Genomic DNA, 26,418 nt, shown 5'->3' on the forward strand with positions numbered 1-26,418 from the left:
CTGACTCTGAAATGTAACCACAGAACTCATGTTCAGCAATGGAAACAGAAGTTCTCCTTCTTCTTCTTCCCTAAAAAAAAAAAAGCAATGTTTAAAGCATTTTGCTGGGGGATGGAGAAATGGCACAGCAGTTAGGAGCATTTATTGCTCTTGACCCAACTTGAACTCCCAGCACCCACATGGCAGCTCACCACCATCTGTACCCCCAGTTCTAGGGGATCTGATGCCCTCGTCTGACTTCCTCAGGCACCAGGGATGCATGTGGTGCAACACTCATACACATACAATAAAAATACATAAATCTTGGGGTTGGAGGGATGACTCAGTGGTTAAGAGCACTTGCTGCTCTTGCACAGGACTGACTTTGGCTCTCAGCACCTACACAGCAGCTCATAGCTGTCTGCAACTCTCGTTCCAGGGGATACAAAGCCTCTTCTGACTTCCATGGCCTTCTGTGTATGTGTGGCACACATGCATATAGTCAGGCACACAAATTTTTGTTTGTGTTGTATTCTGTGTATCTGTTGTATTCTGTCCAATAGTTCTGAATGTTTTGCAGCTTGGGCAGTCTCTTCTATACTTTTGCTGATGTGATAGTTTGTATTCTAGTGTTTTGTTGACTTCATTTTCTATTCTTTTTTTTGTTAGTTTTTTACAAATCTGTACGTGTGTGTGCACATTTATATGAGTGAATATTGGCATGTATATCCCATGGTGTGTATGTATGTGGAGTCAGAGAACCATTTCAGGTTCAGGCCTTGTCTTCCACGTTGCTTGAGGTCTCTTTGTTGTCCATTACTGCGTATTCCAGCCCACAAGTTTCCAGAGATTCTTCTCTCACCTCGCCTGAGGAACACGACTTTGTTGGGTTTTACATGGTCTCTGGGGATTTAAACCCAAAGCCTTCATGATTGTAAGGCGATTGATTTACCCACTGAGGCAGGTCTCAGCCTGTGTTTGCTTGTTTTGTTCTTTTTTTCCTTCAAGAGACAGGGCCTCATGCAGCCCAGGTTGGCCTTGTACTATGCATGTGAGAACGACTTTGAAATTCTGATCCTCCTGCTTCCGTGCCACGGTCATGAATGCTAACATTGCAAGAGTGGCCCACCACATCTGCTGTTAAGCTGTGCTGAGGATCGAACCCAGGACTCGGAGCGTGCCGGTCAAGCATTCTGTTAACTGAGCCACATCTATAGCCTTTCCCTCTTTCAGCTCCTTCTCATGCTTGCTGCTCTGCCCTCACCTCGTGGGTTAGTATTTATGTGTCTCCAGTCCTCGTCCTCATTAGATTAGGGAGGTCCAGGGAAAGGCTGGCTACCCACTTTACCACCAAAGAGGTCGGTGTCCATTTTGCTACAGTCAGGGAACGACCTTGAGTCAGTCAGCTCCCTCTTAAGCCCAGTCCTAGGCTGGGGTGGCTGACAAGAGTTCCCATCTGGTCATCTTTGGAAAAGGCCTGGTGAATACGGCTCACACAGCCAAACACAGAACAGCTGACAACAGTGAGGGTGGCTGTCCTCCCTCACACCATTGGCCGCTCTCGGGACACTCTCTTTCTTACCAGGATCTCGTGACGGGGTAGGTTGTTTGCTGTTGACCATTAACCCAAGTCAGGCCACTGCTCTGTCCCCGCAGAAGCACAAACCCTCACGCTCACAGTGTCTGTTTGGTGGCTTGGCTCTTTCACTGTAGATGGAAACCACTCATTTCAGAACGAGAGGGAAATGGCATCTCAGATTCGCAAGGCATGGAGGCAGATGGATGGAGAGACCCGGGTTGAGCTGACGAACCTCTGTGGGACCCACTTGGTCTTCTTTTCCTCTGTTCTTCCTGCTTGGGAAGAAAGCTGCTTCTCTGACAGCAATTGTCAGTGTTGTGCTTGATTCAAGGATAGAGACAGTTAGAAACAAGAAACTGGGCACCTTAGTGGGGTTTCCTAAAGCCTGAGCCAACGTCTGTTCACAGTCCAAGGTAGAAAGTGAGGTTCGTTTGTGGATTTGTTTTTGCTGCAGCTCCCTGACATCTTGATAATTCTAGGATGCTGTGCACAGGGGTCAGAGGGCAGAGGAAGGGTGATAAAAGCAACAAGCCAGTGCATCCCAGCCAGGTTGGGCTTTGAGGTAAACGTGTAGTCCCGAGACCTTGAAATATCTGGATGGAGGCAGAGGTGGTCAGGGCCAAGAAAGGGTTTGGGCACAACCTCCTGGGCTATGGAAACGCCTTCTAGAAAGGCCCACTGGAGCCTGAGTTTCCTATGAGAGTGCAGAACTGGATGGCTTAGCTAGGTGTCCTTATGCCGTCCTCAGACAGCCTGGGAGAGTGGCTGCTATCGCTGACTCCTGCAAGGTTCAGGTCTCCCTTGCACAAGCTTCTGGCTGGGGTCCCAGTTTTACCTCACCCTTTGCTCTGCCAAGACGAAAGGGAGGATTGGATCTCATTGCTTTTTTGTCACACACACAATATCAATAGAGGTTGCCATCTCCAGCAACGAAGGAAACTCCTTCCCACGAAACGAGAGGTGCCAGGAATAGAAGTGACAGGGGCAGGAGAGAGGAGGGACTTCCCCAGGTCTCTGTGTTGTGCCCTGAGTCAGGGCCTCTGTACTGCAGCATTCAGCTACTGCCTGAAACTCAGACTCACAGGTGAGTCAGCACCACCCCACCTGGGCAGCAGCACAGGGAGAAATGAAAGAGCAGGTCAGGCCCAGCCGCGCCAGAGGTGGGAGGGGACTGAGCTTCCAAGCAGGGCATAGAATCCATTCCTGCAGGACCTTGGAGGAGCTTACAAGATACTCTCTTCCCAGCCCACACAGCTGAGGCTTATCACAAGCTAAAGAGACCTGGGGTTTTCGATCGCCAGAGCCAGAGTTTCTTTCCAGCTGCCGCCTGGCTTCCTCCCCCTGCTGATCCTTCAGGAAAGCAGAGAGCTGGAGTTCGGTGCTATGCACTACATTAGCAGTGGCGCCTCCATCCATGTGTGGTTTGTGGGTTGGGAGTCAGCCAGTATAGCACCAGTCGGAATAAAGCCTGGCTGGGGTGCTGAGCAAGGTACAAGCAGAAAGAACCCAGGTCTGGGTTCTAGGCCTGGCTTTGTTGCTATTTGGCTGGACGACTTTGAGAAAACCACTCAACCTCATAGAAGAGACCTGAGAGACTCCAAGCTTTAACACTCAATTTCATATAATTAAGCAAGTGAATCCAAGAGGGGCAATGATTCTCAACCTGTAGGTCTCAACCCCTTTTGGGGTCACATATCAGATATCCTGCATATCAGATACTTACAATTTGTTATGATGCAACAATGAAATAATTTCATGATCGGGGGTCATCATAACATGAAGAACTGTGTTAAAGGGTCGCAGCATTAGGAAGGTGGAGAACCACTGCCCTAGGGTGTCCTATCCTAACCCCAATACACAAATTTCTCTTTGCCTGGGCAGCTCTAGCCAGCTAGGAATGCTGGCCAGGTGTCTGTCCACAGTGTGATCGCCGGGGCTTATGTGAAACTTTCCTGCACCAAGAATGCAGAGTGGGACCAAAGAAACACTGTAAGCCATCTCACCCCTGAACTAGAGAATCTATTTACTTTTGTGGTGGTGGGGGTAGAACCCAGGGCTTTGCATATGCCTGGCGAGTACTTTACTAGTGTGTTATGTCCCCAGCCTCTGGACTAGAGAATTAGACTCTTCCAGCTTAAATTTCCCTCACTGTAAAATATGTATCTTGTTTTTGGACTAGACCTAACCTTACTATGTAGCCAAGGCTGGTCATGAATTTATGATTCTCCAGTCTCAACTTCCCAAAGACTGGGATTACAAACACATACCATACCCAACCCCCAACATTCAAAATTCTTCTACAGAAGATCCTCGAGGCATCACTTTAGTCTTGGGAGTTCACACACACACACACACACACACACACACACACACACACTCAGCATTCGCTTGATCTCAAGGGCCAGCCTCCTCCTCCCCACCCCCAGGGAAGACCTGAGCTTTCCTGAGCATCTGTCATAGTGGGCTGGGCTGATGAGCCAGCCCTTCCCCTGAGCAGAGGGAAGAGTGACCACAGGCAGTGACTGACAGGGAGGTGGGCTGAGTCACGCCTTAGGGCCCTGCTGCCTTACTGGGCCTTTGCACTGGTGACATCCCAAGCTGAGTTGGAACCGGGAGAAAACCAAGTTTGTCACCAATCCAGGGCTCTCCAACTAACTTATGTGAATTCACTATGATCACCAGAATAGATACCATAGCCAGGTGGCTTACTACCTTGCCATTCAGGCCTTCAGAAGGGCAATGCTGTGGTGTCATTTAAGCCGAGGGCTGTAGGAAGAAAGCAACCCTAGGTCTGCCTTTGACTTCAACCATCTCCTTTATCTCTGAATCATATTTGTTCTACGCTGTGTTCAGCTCTCTTCCTTTTGTGAAGACAACAGTTGTATTGGCTTAGGGCCAACCCAATGACCTCATTTTAACGCCATCATACCTTTAAGCAACCAAATAAAACTGCACTCTGATCCTGGGGGCCAGAACATAAAGTTACAGGGCTCCACACTCAACTTTTCACATCACCAGGCCACAGCTTCTCCCTCCTTGCCTTGCTTTATTCTATCTATCTATCTATCATCTATCTATCTATCTATCTATCTATCTATCATCCATCCTATCTATCTATCATCTATCTATCTATCTATCATCTATCTATCTATCATCCATCCTATCTATCTATCTATCTATCTATCTATCTATCTATCTATCTAATATATCTATCATCTATCTATTTTTTGAGACAGGATCTCACTATGGATCCCAGGCTGGTCTCCAACTTGCTGTCTTATTTTCCTTCGCATCGTTGCAATAAAATATCGAGGAGAAGCAGCTCTAGGGGGAAAGGGTTTGTTCTGGCTCCATTCAGACATGCGTACAGTCTGTCGCTACTGGGATTTCAAGGTCCAGGAGCTTGCAGCATCCTCAGTCAGGAGCACAGAGCACTGAATGCACGCTCACTAAAGTGAGGCTTAATGTCTCCATTCTATACAGTCCAGAAAGCCCTGCTCAGGGGGTGGTCCTGCTCACAATTAAGTTGGGTCTTCCTACATCAATACGTTTAATAAGACTACCCCTCACAGACACTCTCAGGGGCTAACCTTAATCTACACAATCCCCTACACACATGCCCAGAGGCCTGTCCTCTGGTGTTCAGATGATGGTTCTAACCTGCTGTATCTGGATAGCTTGAAGTCTCAATCTTCTTGACAGAGTCTCTTGAGTGAGGGAAGTCCTTTATTACTGTTAGAGGTTCTTACCCGGGGCCATGATATATTAGGGAAACTATCTACAGAGGAGTTCTACCGCCTAAGTGCCTTGCCCGCGGTCCATCTCCTTGTGACAGAGGTATTTGGGGGTGAGATATTTGCCTCACTGGCTGGACGCTGCTTTCATAGGTGGTCTATTGATGGGGGCGGTGGGTGACAGTCTTCAGGCATGCAGGACGCAAGACTTGAATTCCAGGAGACACCTTCTTACTCCGCAAGGCACCATGGGATATTCTACCGTCACTTCAATAATAACCGAGTGCTACGTCCTTTCGAGGCCCACCGAATGCCCACATCCCCCCAAAGGCAGGCACCTTTAGCAATGTAAATCTACAAAAAAAAGAAACGGAAGCCTAGACAGCTGAGAAAACTTGCCCGAGTCTCTAGTGCCCGATAAAGTTGGGGGTTTGAACCCCACAGCTGGCTCCAGGGCCTGTGCTTTCAAATAGCACTTCCTGGAGAATGGAGAAAGCGGAAATTGCAGTGGTCTTCGAATAGATGAGAACATAAGGTGGAACTCGGGGTCGCACGGACAGTCCCGGAGGCCACATTGACAGGTCCTGGCGTAGCTTCTCAAAGCCGAGTCCACTTACGCAGGTCCCTAAGCTAGTTGTGGTGCCAGCCAGTCACCAAACCCTCATTTGTGCGGGGTCACTCCGGGAGGAGCGACGTCTTCTCCTTTCCACGTGACTTCCTAACCTCCCGGGTCCCCCGGACCATCGGACACGCGCAGGGCGAGGCCCACGCAGGCACCGCTCCCTCGGTCGGTGGCAGGGGCGTAGAACTGGCAAGGCGGGGCCCGCGGCCCAAGAACGCAAAGTATCAGATTTCTTGTACTGCACCAATCCTGATCTCCGGGGGATGTGGCCACACCTGGAGGGCGTGGCCAGACGGCTCAGGGGCCTCGGCAACCTGGGCTTGGCGCTGAGCTCCGGGCACCTAGGTGGGCAGGTGCGGGCCTGTGCGGGCAACCGAGGAGCCCGCGGTTCCCAGCCGCGCCTAGCCGTCGGGGGGACTTCTGTGCTGTGGCGGCGTGAACTCCTGTACACCTGCTCCCGGACACCGACTGAGGCCAGGTGAGGGGACACTGGCGTCGGCCAGCCACCGTGATCGAGTAGAGACACCTGACGGGTGGGGCCTGGTCCCCTGGAGTTGGTGTGGGCGGTGGAGCTGGCTTGGGCACTGTTTCTTGTCCCGCACCAGGCTGGGTACTGGGCACCCTTCTCCATGTAGCTTAAGGGCGGCACCGGGCCCCTCCTGATCTCACACCGACTGGACACTCTTTCCCTTCCCGCGGAAGAGCTCGTTCTCTGCCCTGCCTGCTCTGCGGTTGGATGGAGTGAAGGCATCCCCCACCCCAGCCCCTCCGGTTTTAACTAGCTAGCTTGGTGACTGACTCCTGTATCCCAGCAGGGACTTTCCAGGCTCTGAGGCCCTGGGGTCCTAGTGGCGGTTTAGGGGGAACTAAGATAAGGATGACCCAGGGCTTTGGCCGACTTGTTTTCCTTTTTCCAAGTGTCTTAGCTTTCACGGGCTGGGCTGGGAGAGGTCCACTGAGTTCCAGGTAGCCAAGCTAGGCGCTGGGGAGGGTGGCGCTAGGCGTGGCGGCTCTGCGGGTGAGGCCCTCCTGGCCTGAAGGGGCTGGAGGCGTCGCAGGGAAAGTCTCCCATACTTGCCTGGAAGGGAGGCCTGGGCTGCAGTGCTTCACGGGCGCGCGCCTGCTCGGTGTTAAAGTGGTCACCATCCCTTCTCTGTTCTCTTGGTGGGTATCAAGATGGAAGCTAGGGAAGCGAGAGGGCGAAGGTGCTTGGGCAGGGATTGGCGAAGTTGCTAATGACCCACAACTAGGCTCTGACATCCACCAGTTTCAATTCTGCGGGGCGGAGGGACCTGTGAAAGTGATCAGAGGCCCAGAATATACTCCCAGGCATGGCTAAAATCCACAGAGCCGATATTTCTGTTCCCATCAGGGAAATTAGGACAGCCCCAACAGCTGCCTTTGAGAACTGGCTCAAACCTTGACAGCCTTCCAGCTTGAGGTCTATGGTCCCAGAAACTGGCCCGGCAGGGGGCTGCAGACGTGGTGGGATGTTTCTTGTAAAGGACCTGCTTCTGGAACAGGCAATGAGAGGACAGTTAGTGCCCCAGGGAGCCTGAAAATGCCCCTGCTCTCTGCGTACTGTGAGAAGGTGGGTGGTGGCTTTGCCACTTGGATGGTTCCTACCTGTCAGAGGCACCGAGCTCCCATTTTCATGTGGCAGGGCTGAGGCTCAGTGGCATGAAGGTTTAGAGCAGTCTGATAGAGGTGTGTTTAAGACTGGGTGCCTTTAATCTCTTCACCCCATTGTGGTGGGATCCTTGATGGTTTAGATCTGACCTCGTATGTGGAGAAGAAGGTAGGGGACGTTCAGAGTGCAGGGCTCAATTGGCAGGGTTTGGGACAACCCCGAGGTAAGATAGGAGCCACTTCACATCCCTGTGCTTCCGTCAGCTCAGCCGTCAAACGGGGCTGACACCCCTTCTAGGACCCTGAGGGTGAGCTAATGCAGGGGGACACTGTAAAGCCTTGTTGATGTGGAAGATGGTGCTGCCGTTCTTCCTGAGAAGTGCCATTGTCCTGTGGCATAGAAAAATGATGCCGCAGTTCTAAAATAAGTAGGAATTGAAGCATAATGTGGATAATATATAAAAAAAATATAGAGAAGCGTACAAGGTGTGAGACAAGCACTACGATGTCTTCCCCATGTGTGGCTGTCTGTGTTACAGAGTGGAGAGGCTGCTGGATGTACGTACGGTCATGGTTGTGGGTTTCGCAGCCCCTCAATTTCCTCTCTGGCATCTTGGCTGTCTTTACCCTCCCCCATGCCTGTTTTAAGAATCTCAGAGAGCAGGCAAGGATCTCTTGACTGACTTTTAAAAGGCATGGAGGGCTGCAGAGGAGGGCAGGCTGAGGGGCCACACATGTGTGATCCCAGCTGAAAAGAACATGGAGAATCCAGATGCAGATCTAAGTCATCGGCATCCAGGGGTGGCTCTTCTTGCCTTGCTAGTGCAATTGCTGTCATGGGCTGGATGCCTTCTCCTCCTCCTCCTCCTCCTCCTCCTCCTCCTCCTCCTCCTTCTTCTATTTTTTTTTTGATGGCCATGAATCAACTATAATAAGCCCTCCGGGTACACGGCCAGACAAGAGATAGATTTCTCATGTGTGACAAACCCAGAATCAGGACTTATCAGGACTGCTGTGTGACTGCTCAGAGCCCAGTGCTAGGTTAATAGGTCTGCTGTCCCCTTCCCTTGTTCTGACTCCCCCGTCCCTGCCTCATCCTCTTCTAGCAGGAATGGGACCTGGGAGGAGGCGGCAGCTCTTGCCATGGGGGGTATGGATTCCTTCTAAGTATTTCTTAAGGCAGGGTCTCATGGAACCCAGTCTGGTCTCGATCTCCCAGTCCTCCTGCCTTGTAGTAGCCCCTTTCCATCAGGTGTCCACATGCACTCTGGTTTAATGGCTCCATGGGATGCCCAGTGAAGCATCCCAAACTAGGGCCAAGAGTGAAGGCTCTAGAAGTCTCTGTGCCCTGCTTACTGGCCCCAGCAAGCTGTGCTCCCAAGGGGAAGGTTTCAGTTGCAGTACTTGTTAATTGGGTCAGAAGGCTCAGGTCATACCTTGCTCTTAAAGTGCCAGAAATCGAGTTATGTTGAGTTCCTTGTATTTGGGGCAGCGCCGGGGCAGGGGCGGGGCAGGGGTAGGGTCCCCACTGGGCCAGGCAGAGAAGTGATGTTAGGGGTTCACCCATGACTAGGATTCTCTGAAGACAGTGTTCAGCGGGCACAACTAGCTTTGCTTCAGAACCGTGACCCTGATAGGGGTTTTCTGGAGTGAAGAAGGTAGCGCTTGCAGGCAGGCCATCATGGGGTTTACAGTTCCAGTGTAGATTTCCCCCAGAAGGAAGGGACGTGGGCTGGGAACACTGAGGCGTGTTCAGTAATTAACACAGTGCTTGGCGTGTATCCGCTAGTGAACAAATATTTGTGGAATGACTTACTTTTTCCAGGTGTCCATTTCTAGCTTAAGTAAAAACAAAACAAGGACACTAAAGACACCCTAGGAGTCTGAGGCCATACTACTCTGAACACACCTGATCATATCCAAAAACAGCCAACCTAACACCGTCTGCAGACAGTTTGCTAGCGGCACTGGATCCACAGGCCTTTGTTTTGGGCTGTGAGTGCTGGCTGCTGTACAATGTTATCTACAGCGCCCATGTTTCTAGGAGAATCAATCGCAGACTTTACCCAGCCTGGCGCCTGGAACCAGCTGGTTCCCTGCAGCCTCTGTGGGGAGATAAACAGACCCAAAATGAGGCCAACCTAGCTGCACAGGGCTTGGCTGTGACAACGGGATTTGGTTAGTGTAGGGTTTCTTAGGGTTTCACCATGCTCACCTTGGGGAAGTGGTCCCAAGCTGTACCTCAGGTACTGGAGACCAGCTGGGACTCTTTTGGAAGTCGAGAGAAAGGAAGGCCATCTGGGCCCCGCTCTTTAGATTTCCGTGCGCAGACTGCCTGCTCACCCGCGTAAGCAAGGACTTTGGAACCGGGGCCCGCCCCTCGCCTGCTTCTCACAAGGAACCGTCTTGCTCATTTTCCATTGTCTTCTTGGAAAGACGTGTGTTTAGCTTCTGGCCCATAAGCTTTCTGTTTCTGAGACTTGACTTCCCTCTCCCGAGGCAAGGTTGAAAAGAGCAATCGCTTCTCCTTTGCAGAACCCCCCTCCCCCCCCCAGGAAGCTCCGCTCCAGCGCAGGTGACATCACCTTTTCATTACCCTGCTTAAAGACTTAAATAGAAGAAATGCGATCTGCTCGCATGATAAGTCTGATTTGGCTGAAGCATGAAGAATAAATGGCTTTGCAGTCAGAATCAAAAGAACCCTTTTACTGCGTTCCTTTTCCTCTCTCTGGCACAGGTTATTGCCATATTTAATTTCTTTGCTGTAATCTAGCGAAACTGTAGCTGCTGCACATGGGAACAGTGGCTGGGAAAGTTCCCAGTGGCTAACCCCATTCTCCCCTCCTCCCTACTCCCAGATCATGGCCCTCCACCCTCGAAGAGTCCGACTGAAGCCCTGGCTCGTGGCCCAGGTGGACAGTGGCCTCTACCCTGGTCTCATCTGGCTACATAGAGATTCTAAGCGCTTTCAGATCCCCTGGAAACACGCCACACGGCACAGCCCCCAACAAGAGGAAGAAAACACCATCTTTAAGGTAATGAACTTCCTTCTACCATTGGAGATGAATTTTGTCCCAGTTCTCTGAGGCCATTCTGGGCTTGTTAGCTTTCTCTGTTCTGGCATTCTGGCGTGGTGGCGTGTATATAATGAGATGCCCAAATTGTGATTCCTCTCCTCAAGCTGTGTCTATGAGGCTGAAGTCTTTTACGTTTCCATTGTTTGGAAGATACTCGGTTCATATCCCAGTGGATCTGGCGTGTGTGTGTGTGTGTGTGTGTGTGTGTGTGTGTGTGTGTGTGTGTGTGTATAGGAGTGGTTCAACTCCCAGGGGATACAGGATGTGACTTCTCCAAAAGAACTGTTACCCACCCACTTGCCCAGGGCTCTTGCCATGAAGAAAGGTACTTGGGCCTGGGGGTGGCTGACTTGACAAGGGCATAGCATGTGGTTGTCACTGGTCTTTCACATAGCCTATAAGATAATGCAGACACCTGCACCTGGGGAGCTGTTCTTTTAATCTTACATATTTTGTCCCACTAATAACCTCTGCTTAAAAATTAAATGTGCATACTCGCAGACAGAATATTGTATACATAGTAAATAAATAAATAAAAATTAAATGTGCATGATTTAAATTTTTATTCCTTTTAAAGATTTATTCTTATTTTTAATTATGTGGTGGTGGGGGTACTGTGTGTGTGTGTGTTTGTACAAGTGCCGTTTGCATCAGATGCATTGGATCCTGAGAACTAGAGTTTCCGGTGGTTGTGAGCTGCCTGATGTAGGTGCTGAGAACCAAGCTCAGGTCCTCTGCAAGAGCAGCGTAGACTTTTAACAGCCGAGCCATCTCTCCAGCCTCACATTCTTATTCCTTAAATATCTTCCTTCCTCCTTTCCCCTTTCCTCTCTCCTCCCCTTCCGTTCCCTCCCCACTCCTCATTGTTTTTCTCTTTCATTCCTAAAGATGAAGCTCAGGGCTTTGTACATGTAGAGCACACACACACACACACACATTACCACCAAACTACAACCCAAGCCCTGATTACATTTTCTTAAACAGCAAGGAATTCTATGATCCTCATTGTAGTCAACTAAAGATGAGATTTAGTCACATTGTACTTTACTAAATTTAAGAGAAACCAGAGCTCAACTTCAGACAGAAGAAAGTGGGCAGTGGTTATGGAAGGATTTCACTGTGGTTGCAATCCCAATCCCAGGAGCTGCCTCTCCACTCTAGACCAACTTCCCCTTCCATGTCAGGAGTTCCTGCAGCTCAGGATGTGTTGTCAGCCTGTCCTTTCTTCCTTGCTTATATGCTGGAAGGCTGTGCTGTGATCTAGTTCTAACTGTGGGATCAGGAAGAGGTGGAGAAGGTGGGTCCAGGGCTCTTGTTGATGCTGTTTCCTACCTATGTCAGGTGTAGAGAGGGGAGAGGCAGAGAGAAAATTGGCTTGAGAGTACTTTGAAAGTGTGTAAATGACACACACTTAATTTAGATATGAATATCATGGAATTGTTAAGAAAATATTGGTAAACCAGTGCCCATCACTGCGGAGCTGGCACTGGGAAAGGGTCGTGCTCCGATGGCATCCCTTGCAGCCTTGTTTTGAGTCTATGGCTTCCCTTGCAGCCTTGTTCTGAGTCGATTGCTTCCCTTGAAGCTTTGCTCTGAGTAGATGGCATCCCTTGCAGCCTTGCTGTGAGTCAATATGATCCCTTGAAGCCTTTCTCTGAGTCTAGTTTACTGTTGAAGTGTCTGGTTGGTCACAAGGAGAGGCTGACCCTGCAAGCTCCACTCATAAGGGTGCGAGGAAGCTTTGCATTGGTGTGTCTGTCTGTAGATTGCTGATGGAGCATCCGAGATGTCAGGAGAGAGAGGGTACTGTCACACTGTAGAACGATGATGGAGCATCCACGCAGTCAGGAGAGAGAGGATGCTGTTACAGATTCCTTACTCTGTTGTGCCTTTGGTGATATACAGAGATGAGGCACCAGCATGGAATAGGTGCCTGTGTTCCCGATGCCTTTTAAGTCTCATGATGACCGTTCAAGGAGTCTTTCTCCCACTCAACGTTGTAGGTATAGAAGCTGTCAGTAGGGCTTAGTCACACAGCCAATCGGTGGTAGCTCCAGGATTTGAACCTGTAACTCTGTCTTTGTTCCCTTTGCCCCTTCTGATTCTGAATGGGGACTGGACTGCCCCATCTCAACTTCTATAACCACCAACCCCATGGGAGGTCTTGAGCAAAGCATGCAACCTTTCTGGGGTCCAGTTTTCCCCATGGTAAGCTGGGAGGGAGCTAGTCTGTCTGCTTCTTAGAATTGTCATGAAGATCAAATAAAGTGTGGGGAGATATTTGTAAAGTACTATAAAAATGTAGAGCTAATATTCATCTTAGGGAGACAAAGAGGGCCTTTGCAGTTACCAGGGGTTTGACCAAATACAATGTATACATCACAGCATTTGCCCTTGACAATGTATACATCACAGCATTTGCCGGTGCTGTGCTCCACCGCCCTCCCTTCTTGATGCTGAAGTTGTGCTCCTAAAGGGTACAGCCCTCCTGCTGTATCAGCTGAGCTGGATAAGGAGGTGGCTGGGTGTGAGCAGGAAGCTGGGGTTAGGCAGGGACACAGCTAGCCTAGCTATGCTGTGAAGGAGCAGGGCTTAAGGGAATCACAGATACGGACAGACTTCCAGAATCTGCAGCTGGAGTCAGCTGGATGGAGTCAGAGCCAGTGTGAACACAGGAAGTAAAGACAAGCTAAGGGGAGTCCAGGGAGGCCATAGGCAGGCAGGCAGGCAGACCAGGTAATGGCAGGTGCGCATCTTGGCTATTAGGGACGGTGGAATTGAGACTCCCTATGGGGGTTAGGTAGATGGAGCCAGCCTTAGCCACCCTGGTGCCTGCTGTGCCACACAGGGCAGCTCAGCCACATTGTTGGTATTCTTTATCCTGTACTGCAGAGAGGAAGGCAGATCCGAGAAGGTGGCTGGAGGAAGCAAGCCTGAGTTGGAAGATGAAGAGGACATAGATTAACCCCGGACCCCTGTAGCATGGTTAATAAAAACCCAGAGACAGAAATTAGGGTTCAACCTGAAGGTCAGAAAAGCAAAATAAATCCAGCCACTGGCTTTTACCTCGACCTCAGTCTGAAATGGTGAACCTGTCTCCAGGAGTCTCAGAATGAGACCGTGCCTGAGAGCTGTCTCCTCCTGTCTTATATTCCTCTCTAGTCCTGGGATTAAAGGCGTGCATCACCACCACCCAGTTTCTATGGCAAGCTAGTGTGGCTACTGGGATTAAAGGTGTGTGTCACCACTGCCTGGTCTGTAAGGCTGATCAGTGCAGCTGTTTTACTCTTTAGGGAGGCTTTATTTATTAAAATACAAGTGAAATATCACTACAGACCCCGCTGCTCTGCAGGATGGGATCTAAGGAGATCAGAGGTTGTCAAAAGAGGGTGCAAACGTTGAGCTTCAGCTTAAGGAAAGGTCTGTGTCTAGCGTGGTGCTGCCTGTCTATATTAGCAGTACCCTGGAGGCTGAGGCAGGAGGATTTCTGTGAGCTTTTGAGGGCAGCCTGAACTACAAAGTGAGACTCCGAAAATCAAAAAGGAAAAAGTCCTCTACAGCAAGAGTTTGGGCAAGTACTCTGCCCTGTCAACTTGAAAAGGTCCGGAAAGGGCTGGTGAGATGGTCAGAGGGTAAAGGCACGGGTCACTACGCCTCATGACCTGAGTTTGATTCCTAAGACTCACTTATATACACTAAATAAATAAAATGTAATGGAAATCAAAAATTAGAAAAGGCTAGTGTGCTCTTTTTGTTTGAGGGACAGACCTCTAATGAGATCTCTTCCTTCTGCCTTAGAGAACAGGAAGAAAGAAAGCTTCCTGATCTGAGGGCACACGGCCTGCAGGAGAGTGGGCGGGATGCCCCTGAGGGGCTGGGTCTGTTCCTCAGCAGCTTTGACTTTCCCTCTACTCATGGGGTAGATCAGCTCCCTCCTCTTGTCTGCAGTGGTACTATGAGTTCCTATGCTGGGAAAACAGTGGAAGCTTCAAAGTGGTTTTATTAGGCCATTGCATGAGGTTTCCAATGAGAAGGAAGTTTGAAGAACGGGGAAGAGATGTGTGTGGATTTGTTAAAGCGTGAAGCCTTCAGGTTGGGGTGGGGGCAGGCTGAACTCCAGAGCATGCTTCCTAAAGGATTTTTGCGTTTTGTTATTGAAACAAGGTCTCACTCTATAGTCTAGGCTGGTCTTGAACTCGCTACTGTTTTGGCCTCCTACACGCTGGAATTAGAGGCAGACAGCACCATACCAGGCTCCTGAAAGTCCTGGTATCGTCCTCCATTACCTTTTGTCGTACTTCCTGTTGTGTGAGATAGTCTTCTTTAAAAGAGAGCCTGGTGAGGTGGAGCACACTTCATAGTCATCTCTATGGAGGCTCAGGAAGGAGGACTTGGAGCTGAGTCCAGCGTGGGGCTGCATACTGAGATCGTGTCTTTTACAAAAAGGAGGCAGGAGCTGGAAAGCTGACTCAGTGGTGAGGAGAGCGTGCTGCTCTGCAGAGTACCCATGTTCAGCTCCCAGCACCCAGGCTGGGCAGCTCACAGGGGCCGATAACTTCAGCTCCAGGGATCCCACAATCTCTTCCGTTTTTGGAGGGCACCAGCACATACATGAACACTTTCATGTGCCAAATAGACATAATTAAAAATTAAAGTATTAAACAAACCCTCAAAAAACAGATGGAGGAGGGAGGGGAAAAAAGGAAGAGAAGAAAAAGGCTGCCTGCAGCCCTACTATACAGTGTTGCCCCAGGCTTCCGTTTTCAGCATTGTTGTCTGGACAGGAGCTGGTGCTCAAGCCTGAACTAAGGCTCTTTTCAAAGCTGGCTTTGCATACAGCTTGATTTCCCTTTGGCCTGCCTTGGCTAGTCCTAAGGTCAGCATTATCCACTGCAGTCTCTACACTGGTGTTGAAACTGTAGAGCACTCACAGATGTATGTGCTAATGTGTGTTTTCATGGGGACACATGTGAAAGGGGTGCGCACATGCTTGACTTTGGTTCTCCATAGTGGTCAGCCCCCATGCTGTCTCATTTCCCAGGCTTGGGCTGTGGAGACTGGAAAGTACCAGGAAGGAGTGGATGATCCCGACCCTGCTAAATGGAAGGCTCAGCTCCGCTGTGCTCTCAACAAAAGCAGGGAATTCAACTTGATGTATGATGGCACCAAGGAGGTGCCCATGAATCCTGTGAAGATCTACCAAGTGTGCGACATCCCTCAGCCCCAGGGCTCTGTCATTAACCCAGGTGAGGCTCGAGGCTTGGACAGACCCAGAGTTGGGCTCTTAAAGAGACAGGTTGAGATCAGGCCATTCCCTAGGAAGATCTCAGAGCATATGATGTAAGCAGTTAAATCGTGAGTGCTTCAAGCAGATGAGGGTGTAGTTCTGCTGGTCAGGCAGCCTCTCTGGGGATGCGAGGGTAGGGATGAAGGAGTAAGAACCAGAGGGATTGCACTCCAAACCCGGCTCTTATTGCTCTACCACTGTCGGGCTTGAATTGGCATTTGAGCCTCTGTTTCTTCTATTTCTAGATGTGAACTCTTATTCTGCCTCTTTCAAAGGATCTGGGAAAGCGGTTGTATTCTCTACAGATACTGGGTGACTGGTAGTTTAGTTTCTAGAGTCCCTCTGCTGAGAGCATGCCGCCCAGTCCTCAATGCATAACAAACGCTCAGAGGCAGATATTTAGCCTTGTTGTCCAGCAAGGCCCTGGCATGATGATGTTTGTGCCTGCCTCATAGGTGGCTCACACAGATGGAAAGTGGGTGTTCTGGAGCCCTTAAAAGGGATGTTAATATGTAGAAAGCTTTTGTGTTGCTATAGTAAAGTATAGGTATTTCTTTTTATAAGATTTACTTATTTATTATGTATACATGTATACATAATTATCTATCTGCATGTATGCCTGCACGCCAGAAGAAGGCACCAGATCTCATTACAGATGGTTGGGAGCCACCATGTGGTTGCTGGGAATTAAATTTAGGACCTCTGGAAGGACAAGCAGTACTCTTAACCTCAGAGCCATCTCTCCAGTCCCGGTGTATAGGGATTTTAAGGCAAGATAAGAACTTGAGTTCAGACTCTGTAGAAGGAATTAGAACTAGCTAGGGCAGTGGGTGCATACTGACCTGAGGTGTCTCTAGCCTGCATAGTGGGCCAGCTGTTGAGATGACAGTGAAACAAACCGCCCTTCTGTGGGCTCATGTGTCATGGATAGGATCCACAGGGTCGGCTCCTTGGGATGAGAAAGATAATGATGTGGATGAAGACGATGAGGAGGACGAGCTTGACCAGTCACAGCACCACGTCCCTATCCAGGACACCTTCCCATTCCTGAACATCAATGGTGAGTGGGGTGGCCGGTGTTGCACAGGGGCAAGGAGGTTGTAACTGGCTTTGACCTTGGGATTATTGATTCATCAGCCACCATTGTGTTGGGGGGAGGGGGACAGTGGCGAGCTCCCCAGCCAGGCTGCAGGTGTGTTAATAGGTGGGAGAACTCTGATGCCTCAGTTATTCCAGTGCAGGTGAGTGGGTTCTAGAGCCCATCCAATTCAAGGAAATAAAAAGGCATAATTTAAGCCAGGCGGTGTTGGTGCACACCTTTAATCCCAGCACTTGGGAGGCAGAGGCAGGCGGATCTCTGTGAGTTCGAGGCCACAGTCTATAAGAGCGAGTTCTAGGACAGGCTCCAAAGCTACAGAGAAATCCTGTCTTAAAAAAAAAGACATAATTTATTACTGATGAAGGATGAATTTGGGTACGTGATAGATCCCATTTATGAATTGTAATCTTCCTTGCATGACTTCTGAGTCATGTCCTTAGCACAATCCGCTCTGCTGAAGCCATGTCATGGAAAACTTGATTCTAGCCTCTGGCATTTGGTTCTGGTGGGTTTAGCTGTAAGACTCTTCCTTTATGGGTTTTTTTTTGATTTTGAAAGCTTTTTGACAATTAGTGTATAAAAAAAACTCCCTGGACAGGCAAGCTGTCAGGAGGAGGAAGATGGAGAAAGCCACGCTGTTGGGATTGAGCTGACATTTTTAGCAAACATGGTCAGCCACGTGGTGGATATGAGGGACTTCAAGGGAAGAGTAAGAGAGCCCCGTGTGTTAGGGAGAGTATGCCTGGGCTTAGGCCAGTTTAAAAAAAAAATGAGCTCAAAAGAAAACCAGAAAGGTAGACCTTCTGAGTCCTGCACAACAGCTTTCTGGAGCTGCTATGGCAGTGCCTTCTCATATGGACTTTTGAATTCAATCTCCAAGAAAGAGGAGCAAGTGGAGAGGCTGGGATTGCTGTGTAGCAGCAGGGTCTGAGTCTGGAGACGCTCATCCGAGGATCCCCATGGTGCCCTGGGTTGTCCTCTTGAAGCATCCTTACTGCCCATGGAGATGCTGGCCAAATGGCTGGCGACAAGCCCAGCTTAACGCTACGTGCACACTGTGGGTCAGATGAAATAACTTTTGCCACCTAGAAAATTCAGTAAGCCAAGATGCTTACTTAGGTTTGGGGGTCACTTATTCTAGCTCTGCACCTAGAACCAGGGAATAACAGTGTTTGTCCACAGCCTTTCCTTACTCATCCTGACCCCCTTCCTTCTTCTTTTTTTTTGTTTTTTTTTTTTTTTGTTTTTTTTTTTAGATAGGATACTATGTAGCTCCCTGGCTGGCCTAAACTTGTCATATAGACCAGGCTGGTCTGGAACTCAAAGATCCACCTGCCTCTCTCTCTCTGCCTGTATAAAAAGATAATCAATTGAAAGATTTTCCCTGAGCCTAATAGCTCATTCAGTGATGTAGACAAATCTAACTAGGTTCCTAAGTATTGATACTTTCCAGCCAACTTTTCAAAATTTATTTTTATTTTTAAATTTTATGTGTGTTGAAATCTTGACGGCATGCCTGTGTACCACACATGGACCTAGTGCTTGCAAGGCCAGATGAGGATGTTGGGTCTCCTGGAACTGGAGTTACAGACAGTTGTGAGCTGCCATGTGGGTGCTAGGAATTGAACCCAGGTCCTCTGGAAGAGTAGCCAGTGCTCTTAACCACTGAGCCATCTCTGCAGCTCCCCCACCAGACATTTTAATGTTTTATTGCCTTTTTTATTTACTGTGTGTGTGGACGCACACACACGCACACACACACACATATGTGGAGGGCAGAGGACTGCTAGCAGGAGCCACGTAGATCTGGGGACTGAGCTCAGGTTTAGCAGCCAGTGATTCCTATCCTCTGAACTATCTAGCCAGCCTTCTTTTTAAGACGGTTTATGATCGAAGAATGAATCCATTTTACTAGATCATTGTGTTGTACATTGACTGTACATTGACACTCATTTGAAGACAGTTAGCTGAGCCAGTGGCACTCCCCTTATAGGACATCAAGTCATCTGTACACACCGTGCAGTGCTCCCCTTATGGAGACATTGAGTCACCTGTACACACCGTACAGTGCTCCCTTTATAGGACATCAAGTCATCTGTACACACCGTGCAGTGCTCACCTTATGAAGACATTGAGTCACCTGTACACACCGTGCAGTGCTCCCCTTATGAAGACATTGAGTCACCTGTACACAATGTGTAGTGCTCCCCTTATGGAGACATTGTCACTGTGTACAGATTAAGCAGCAGAGTGCCTTCCCGACATGCCTTTCCAATTCAATTTCCAGAGTAAACTCCCTTGTCTCCATCTGATCTTTAGTAAATAAAGAGCCATGAGGTATGGGAGAAAGAAAACGACTCGGAAGCAGGAGCTGGGATAGCCACTGAGCCATGAGTCACGGGATCTGCTAGGCTGGGCAGTCATACCAGGTTATGGTTCATTGACTCCTGTCTGTGGACCTTCCCTGTTCTCTGAACCGCAGACCAGGTGACAGATATTGTGCCCCTGTGTGCTTAGTCACTTTCTTCTGTCCTAGGTTCTCCCATGGCACCAGCTAGCGTGGGCAACAACTGCAGTGTGGGCAACTGCAGCCCTGAGTCCGTGTGGACCAAAACAGAGCCTCTGGAGATGGAAGTGCCCCAAGCACCCATTCAGCCCTTCTACAGTTCTCCGGAGCTGTGGATCAGCTCTCTCCCCAGTAAGTGAGCCTGCTTTTTATTGCTGGGGCTTTGTCTCTTATTAAGTGACCTTTCCTCTCTTGTCTCCCACTTCCTTCTTTGCACTTTTCATGAAGGGTAAGGAATCAGATGAGGGCTTCTTGCATGCTGGGCAAGCACCGTGCTGCTGAATCACACGCCCAGGCTTCTTCTGCCTCCGTTTTTGCTGTGTCTAGAATAGCTACCTGCCCAACCCAGGTGTTCTCTGTGTGTTCTTGTGAGCTGTTGGATGAGTTAGCAGGGAAGTGAAACATGCTAGCCTTCTTGCCCATGTAGCTGCTATGATGCGTGGGAGCTTCAGCTAATTGCTGCCGTTCTGAATTGAGGCTTTAGGGACAAGGTCTGCTGTAAAACAGGGAATTACGGTTTTGATTCCCAGCCCCAAATAGAACCAGGTAAGGTGGCATACACCTGCAATCCCAGCACTCAGGAACTATTGGTAGAAGGATCAGGAGTTCAACATCATTATTTGCATAGTGAGTTCAAGCCTCGTTTGGGCTACATGACACCCTGTCTCAGGAAAAAAAAAAAGTGAAATTCAAACCAGACACTTGAGGTTTTAGCTCCTTCTGTGGCCTATGCTCTGGAGATATGATTGGTAGGATCATTCTCTATCTGTTCAATAGACGCCATTTTCCATGCTGCACCACACAGTAGCCAATAGCTGTGGGAAATTATTAATTTAAATTAATTGATGTCAAATAGATCCTTGGTCACATTGGTTACCAAGTGTCTCAGCAGGTACATGTGGCCAGTAGCTACCCATCCCCCCCTCAATGTTGCCGATGTATCTTTAATTTGGTGTGACCTGGGACACCAGAACCATCAGTATGTGGATTAGAATCTAGCCCTGAGGCTGTGGCCAAGGAGCAGAGTGCAGCGGGCCTTAAGCTCTGCTGCAGGACATCCTTTGGTGTGACCGTCCCGGGGGTGTGTTGACATCTCCCTTTATTGCAGGAAGGATAACTATGGCAATGGCCTTCCTGAGAGCTGGTTGAAAGATGGCTTGATCTTGGTGGACTCACATGAGTTAGGGATGGACAGACAGAGCAGAGCAACAGGACTCACTGTCCTCTCTCACCTTGTAGTGACTGACTTGGACATCAAGTTTCAGTACCGTGGGAAAGAGTATGGGCAAACCATGACGGTGAGCAACCCTCAGGGCTGCCGGCTCTTCTATGGGGACCTGGGCCCCATGCCTGACCAGGAGGAGCTCTTTGGTCCCGTCAGCCTGGAGCAGGTCAAGTTCCCGGGTCCAGAGCACATCACCAATGAGAAGCAGAAGCTGTTCACCAGTAAGCTGTTGGATGTCATGGACAGGGGACTGATTCTGGAGGTCAGCGGACACGCCATCTATGCCATTCGGCTGTGCCAGTGCAAAGTGTACTGGTCTGGGCCGTGTGCCCCCTCGCTCGCTGCCCCTAACCTGATTGAGAGGCAGAAGAAGGTCAAGTTGTTTTGTCTGGAAACATTCCTGAGTGGTGAGTCTCCTTTTAGAAGATTGATACTGGGAGATGCCCCTGGAGATTTTTCTCCTTCCTTCCCCTCCCGCTCCTAAGCTTTCCTTGCATAGCAAAAAGCCAAGGGAGAAGAAAGCCCTGGTTCTATGCTAGGACAGGGACCTGGACAGTCACAAAGGGAGTTGTACTATAAAGCTGTCTGCATGGAAGGTGTTTTGAGGTTGGTTATGGCTCCTTCAGGGATGGAGGACACAGTCCTGATGGTCCCCCCTGCCCCCAAATGCTAGGTTATCTTTCACCCTGGCAGGTTCATCATAGTCAGTAAAACTGCTGCTCTTCTCTCAGGAAGTCTTTGAGTGATTAATTTTAGGAGGAAAATTTAGGAAAAATATTGAGATGTGAATTTACAGTGTGGCTTGATACATCCTCAGTGTCTAGTAGAACCCTCTGATATGATAGAAAAGTTGTATTTTTGTCCTATCCAATTTGGTATCCACTGGCCACATATGTCCTGTGAGCATGTAAATGTGACTGATATGACCAAGGAGTTATTTGATTAATTTAAGATTAATAGCTACATGCGGCCTGTGGCTGCTGTACTGGCTGCATGAAAGATGATGGCTAGAGAATGGTCCCGAAGTGCTGTCCTATCTTCTGCAGAGCTCATTGCCCACCAGAAAGGACAGATAGAGAAGCAGCCACCGTTTGAGATCTACCTGTGCTTCGGGGAAGAATGGCCGGATGGGAAGCCCCTGGAGAGGAAGCTCATCTTGGTTCAGGTGAGGAGATAAGGCCAATTTGGCAATGTCGGCAGCTCTTCTTTGTGCTGGTGGTTCAGCCCTCACCTGAGTCCTGGCTGAGCATCTGTTGATGCATATGTATTTTCATGCCCTCAGAGATGCAACAGATTTAAGCTTTACACAGTAGGACTGTGCTGGACAGTACCACATTCTTATCATTCTTACCATGGGCTGACAGTATAATGGACACCTTGCCTTTCATTCTCCTGTTGATGTTAGGGGCTTGCTAATATCTTATGAGGGGTAACATTTTCCATCTCGTTTTATAAAAAGTTTTGGTCATGCTTGTAAGATGTAGCCATGTTCTGGGGATGGTAGCAAGTCTACTTGGGACTGTGCATGGAGTTAGGGGCCAAGACAGCAGTGGATGTCACAGAAAGTTAGGGGCCAAGACAGGCAGTGGATGTCACCTGATTCAGTTTTCTAGATAAGCAGCCATCTAGCTAGGCGTGTGGAGTGATGCCACATTCAGGTTCCTTACCTTGAATCAACCAGCTTCTAGGTGAACCTTGTCGAGTGAAAATTCAAGTTTGGGTGGGGAGGGGCCTTTTCAGGGCCTCGTGGTTCTTCATCCATTTTGGGGCTCTTCTGCTACTGAAAAATGCCCTTTAGTCAGCAAAAACTCGTGTGCCGTTGCCTGAACAGGTCATTCCAGTGGTGGCTCGGATGATCTACGAGATGTTTTCTGGCGATTTCACCCGGTCCTTCGACAGCGGCAGCGTTCGACTGCAGATCTCCACCCCAGACATCAAAGATAACATCGTAGCTCAGCTCAAGCAGCTGTACCGCATCCTTCAAACCCAGGAGAGCTGGCAGCCCTTGCAGCCTGCCCCCAGCATGCAGCTGCCCCCTGCCCTGCCTGCCCAGTGATCCCGATTGCTGTGTGTGTCCTCTTCTCTCCTGTCTCTTTTTTATATTGTACAGATGGATTTTTTTTATTCACATTTAACCAACTTCTAAGTCTCCTTTCTCTAACAACATTAGAGGTCTGTGACTTTCCAAATATGCCTAGTTTTAAAGTTGCTCTAATTTATCAAGATCCCATCCCTCTGAGGGGTTCCTTTTAGATCTTCCACAGTGGGTGCAGGAGAGATTTGATTTGGGAGTTTAGACACCAGAGTTCTAGCTGCAGCTTCCACGAGGCAGGTCATGTGACTTGAGGGCTTCAGATGTATTGCTTGTAAATAAATGAGGTTTGGGGTGATGCCCTGCTGCACTCTGCCTTAAAACTCTGACTTGATTACATTCCTCTACTTTCACAAGGCAAAACTGCCTGGAACAGGACCCTCCTGTATTTTTCTTACACCCGCCCCCTTGCTTTCATCAAAGTTCCTCAAGCACTGATCTGTCCTGAACTGAGCTGTGTTTGACTTGTTCTGCTGGTACAGTAGGCTGGCTCCCTGCTGGGAAAAGGAAGGAGAGGAGCTGACTGGTTGGCTAGAAACCCGTCTGATAACTGAATAGAAATGGGTGCCAAGGTCTGAAAGTCACCCAGCCTGTGGCGTTAAAGCTCATAAAGTGAGCGTCAAAGGGGAAGCTGGTGACATGGAAAGCCTAGAGATTCCGTGAAAGAATGGTTGCCAGGTGTTTGTCTTCTCCCCACTCATGCCACCTGCTCTGTGGGGTGGATGAGCGCACCTGACTCCATGGTGGACTCAGGGTGGAAGGTCTCCTTTTTCTCAGTTCCTTCTCTGAAGACGACCTGGAGGGAGCTAGGCACCTAGGATATACTATTCTGACGACAAAAGGGATGGTTCTTGTTTACGAGGGTCTTCCTGACATTTGGGTTTTTCCAATGGGAAGAATGAGGTGTTAGGTTTGTTAACAGTTTGGGCAGTGCTCTTCTGGGAAGGGCTCAGCCCAACTTCAATCTCTGGCTGTGAACAATGGAGATAAGCCACGCAGAGCACTGCAGCTGGGTTTCAGTGTCTGCCCCAGCCACTTCTTAGGATTTGAACTCCAAGACTCAGATGAAAAGCGATGTGGATCTCCGGTTATAGGCCCTATCCTCTTGAATACTGATGTCTATTTGTGTGCACATGTGTATAGTCTGCTGCCCTTAAACTAAGAATCACACCTCCTGTTTTTCAAGCCACTGAAAGTTGGGATGGATTTAAAGTCTAAAAGCTCAACCTGATCTTGGGTGACCATGAGGCTTACTTAGGATGCTGAAGCTTTGGTTTAAAACCCTTTGAGAGATTGTTAAAAGAAAGGTGACTGTGGAGGCTGGTGGTGGTGCACGCCTTTAATCCCAGCACTTGGGAGGCAGAGGCAGGCAGATCTCTGAGAGTTTGAAGCCAGCCTGATTTACAGAGTGAGTTCAAGGACAGCCATGGTTGTTACACAGAGAAACCCTGCATCAAAAAACCAAAACAAGCATCCCCCCCCACAAAAAAGGGCAGGTGTGTGTGTGTGTGTGTGTGTGTGTAAAAACAAAGCATAGGCCAGCGGTGGTGGTGTACGCCTTTAATCCCAGCACTTGGGAGGCAGAGGCAGGCGGATCTCTGTGAGTTCGAGGCCACCCTGATTTACAGAGTAAGGCCACAGTTGTTACAGAGAGAAACCCTGTATCAAAAAACCAAAACAAACAACCCCCCCAAAAGGGCAGGGGTGTGTGTGTGTGTGTGTGTGTGTGTGTGTGTGTGTGTAAAAACAAAGCATAGGCCGGAGGTGGTGGTACATGCCTTTAATCCCAGCACTTGGGTGGCAGAGGCAGGCTGATCTCTGTGAGTTTGAGGCCAGCCTGATTTACAGAGTGAGTTCAAGGACAGCCACGGTTGTTGTACAGAGAAACCCTGTCTCAAAAAACCAAAACAAACCAAAAAAAGGGGGGGCAGGGGTGTGTGTGTGTAAAAACAAAGCATAATTGTACACACATACACAAAGTATGGAAATGTCAGTGTAAAACTCTTTGTATGCTAACTAAAAATTTTTTAAAAGATAAATTTAGGAAAAAGTCTAAAAGCTGGATTTTTATAGACCAGGAATCATGCAAGGTATAGGGACTTTTTTTTTTCTTTTGGAGGAACATGAAGTAGCATCACTTGGTGAAGTGAAGTGAGGGAATCTTTATGTATGGCAGCTCAAAGTTAAAAATAACCCATTATAGCAAAGGTGGAAGGGCAGCTGTGGAATAGGGGCCATTTCCTCCACCCTCCCCCAAGCCCCCGAAATGTAACAGGTTATTAGGGAAGGCCACGTAACCGGAACTGGTAAAGGATGTTGAAAAATGTTCTGAAGTGCCGTGGACTGAACGCTCAGTGCGTGACTGTGATGGGAAGCTGAGGAGTGCGTTAGGTGGAGGAACGCTTTTGTGTGGTCCTCACTAGACAGCCCAGGGCCTTCCTTGTCTTGCATCTTTTCCTGGACGCTGGGAGAGTACGTTACACGCAGGGATCTTCTCTGATCATCTTCAGTAAGCTTTCTCTGGTTTTGGTAGACACCAGGTATCCTTTCTTAGGGTTCGGTTTTCTGCCTCTTCCATTCCCTCCCGAGCTGTCTTCTCCCCTGCCTTCCTCTCAAGACTCAGGAGGGAGGAGGATTCTCTCTACCGCCTCCTTTTCCTCCATGTGCACTCTAGATTAACTCAGAGTTAAAAGAACCCAAGGCAGGTAAACTGGGAGGGCAGATGTCAAGTCTGGGCTCCTCCCCATAATTAAGTCCCTGGTTGTATGTTCCCATAGCATCTTAAACTTTCAGAATAACTGTGTTCTGTGTAAAGTCCTCACCACCTATGCTCTACGTGACTGTCTTGGATTGACTGCCAGGCCTTCGGCAGTGTCTGATACAGTGTGTTCTCAGATATTTGTGCTGTAATAAATGAACTAAGTCTTCCAACTTGGAGATTTATTGCTAACTGCCATGGGGATATAAAATAAATTTGGAAAGGAAAAAATATAAAGCTAGAGTACTGGTTGTATCAATTTTTAGTATCTGACGCCCTCTGAGCTAAGAACCTAAGTTAGATTGGCAGGCCCTACAACTGGTCTTCCTTACATGCTATCTTGTCTGTCTTTAACCCCACTGTTGGTCCTTTTCTGTCTGAAGGTACCAGCAAGGTAGAGCCAACCTCCAGTCCAGGTCTCCATTCCGCTGCTCATAAATTGGCATTATTTTTCCAGGCTAGAGTTTTCTTAAGATTTTAAGGTTAAATTGCTGGTAGTTTAAAGACCTTAATTTCTTATGTCAACACGTGTCCTTCTTTAGTATCTGGTTGTGAGATTTTTCTCTGGGGAAAGGGACAAGGCAACATTTACCTCCCTTCCTAAGGTCCCAGTGACAAATGGGGGGGTACATTTCCACCGAAGTCAATCTGGGGAACCAATGAAGACTCACATTAGGCTTACTCACAGAGCAGTGGGTGAGTGGTGGCAGGCAGGAGCATGGGTGGCCTTAAAGCAGCCATGATGGGTGCAGGCCTTTAATCCCAGCACTT

The 26,418-nt window shown here is 49.0% G+C and overlaps 1 protein-coding gene across 2 annotated transcripts; it reads left to right on the forward strand.

Annotated features, from left to right (window-relative positions):
* Positions 1-6,322: 6,322 nt before the first annotated feature.
* Positions 6,323-24,213, forward strand: Irf6 (interferon regulatory factor 6). Of its 2 annotated transcripts, none has more exons than XM_005348907.3 (8): positions 6,323-6,392; positions 10,402-10,578; positions 15,662-15,866; positions 16,839-16,967; positions 19,543-19,704; positions 20,812-21,204; positions 21,844-21,962; positions 22,629-24,213. In XM_005348907.3, exons 2-8 carry the CDS (start codon positions 10,405-10,407, stop codon positions 22,851-22,853), a joined length of 1,407 nt encoding a protein of 468 aa, XP_005348964.1. In that variant the 5' UTR covers positions 6,323-6,392; positions 10,402-10,404; the 3' UTR covers positions 22,854-24,213. The 2 variants fall into 2 exon arrangements, with proteins under 2 accessions (XP_005348964.1, XP_026635647.1); XM_026779846.1 differs by lacking the exon at positions 6,323-6,392 and adding an exon at positions 10,226-10,280.
* Positions 24,214-26,418: the final 2,205 nt, after the last annotated feature.

This window comes from Microtus ochrogaster, chromosome 6, assembly GCF_000317375.1.
Source record: "Microtus ochrogaster isolate Prairie Vole_2 chromosome 6, MicOch1.0, whole genome shotgun sequence".
In the NCBI taxonomy this organism is placed as follows: Eukaryota; Metazoa; Chordata; class Mammalia; order Rodentia; family Cricetidae; genus Microtus; species Microtus ochrogaster.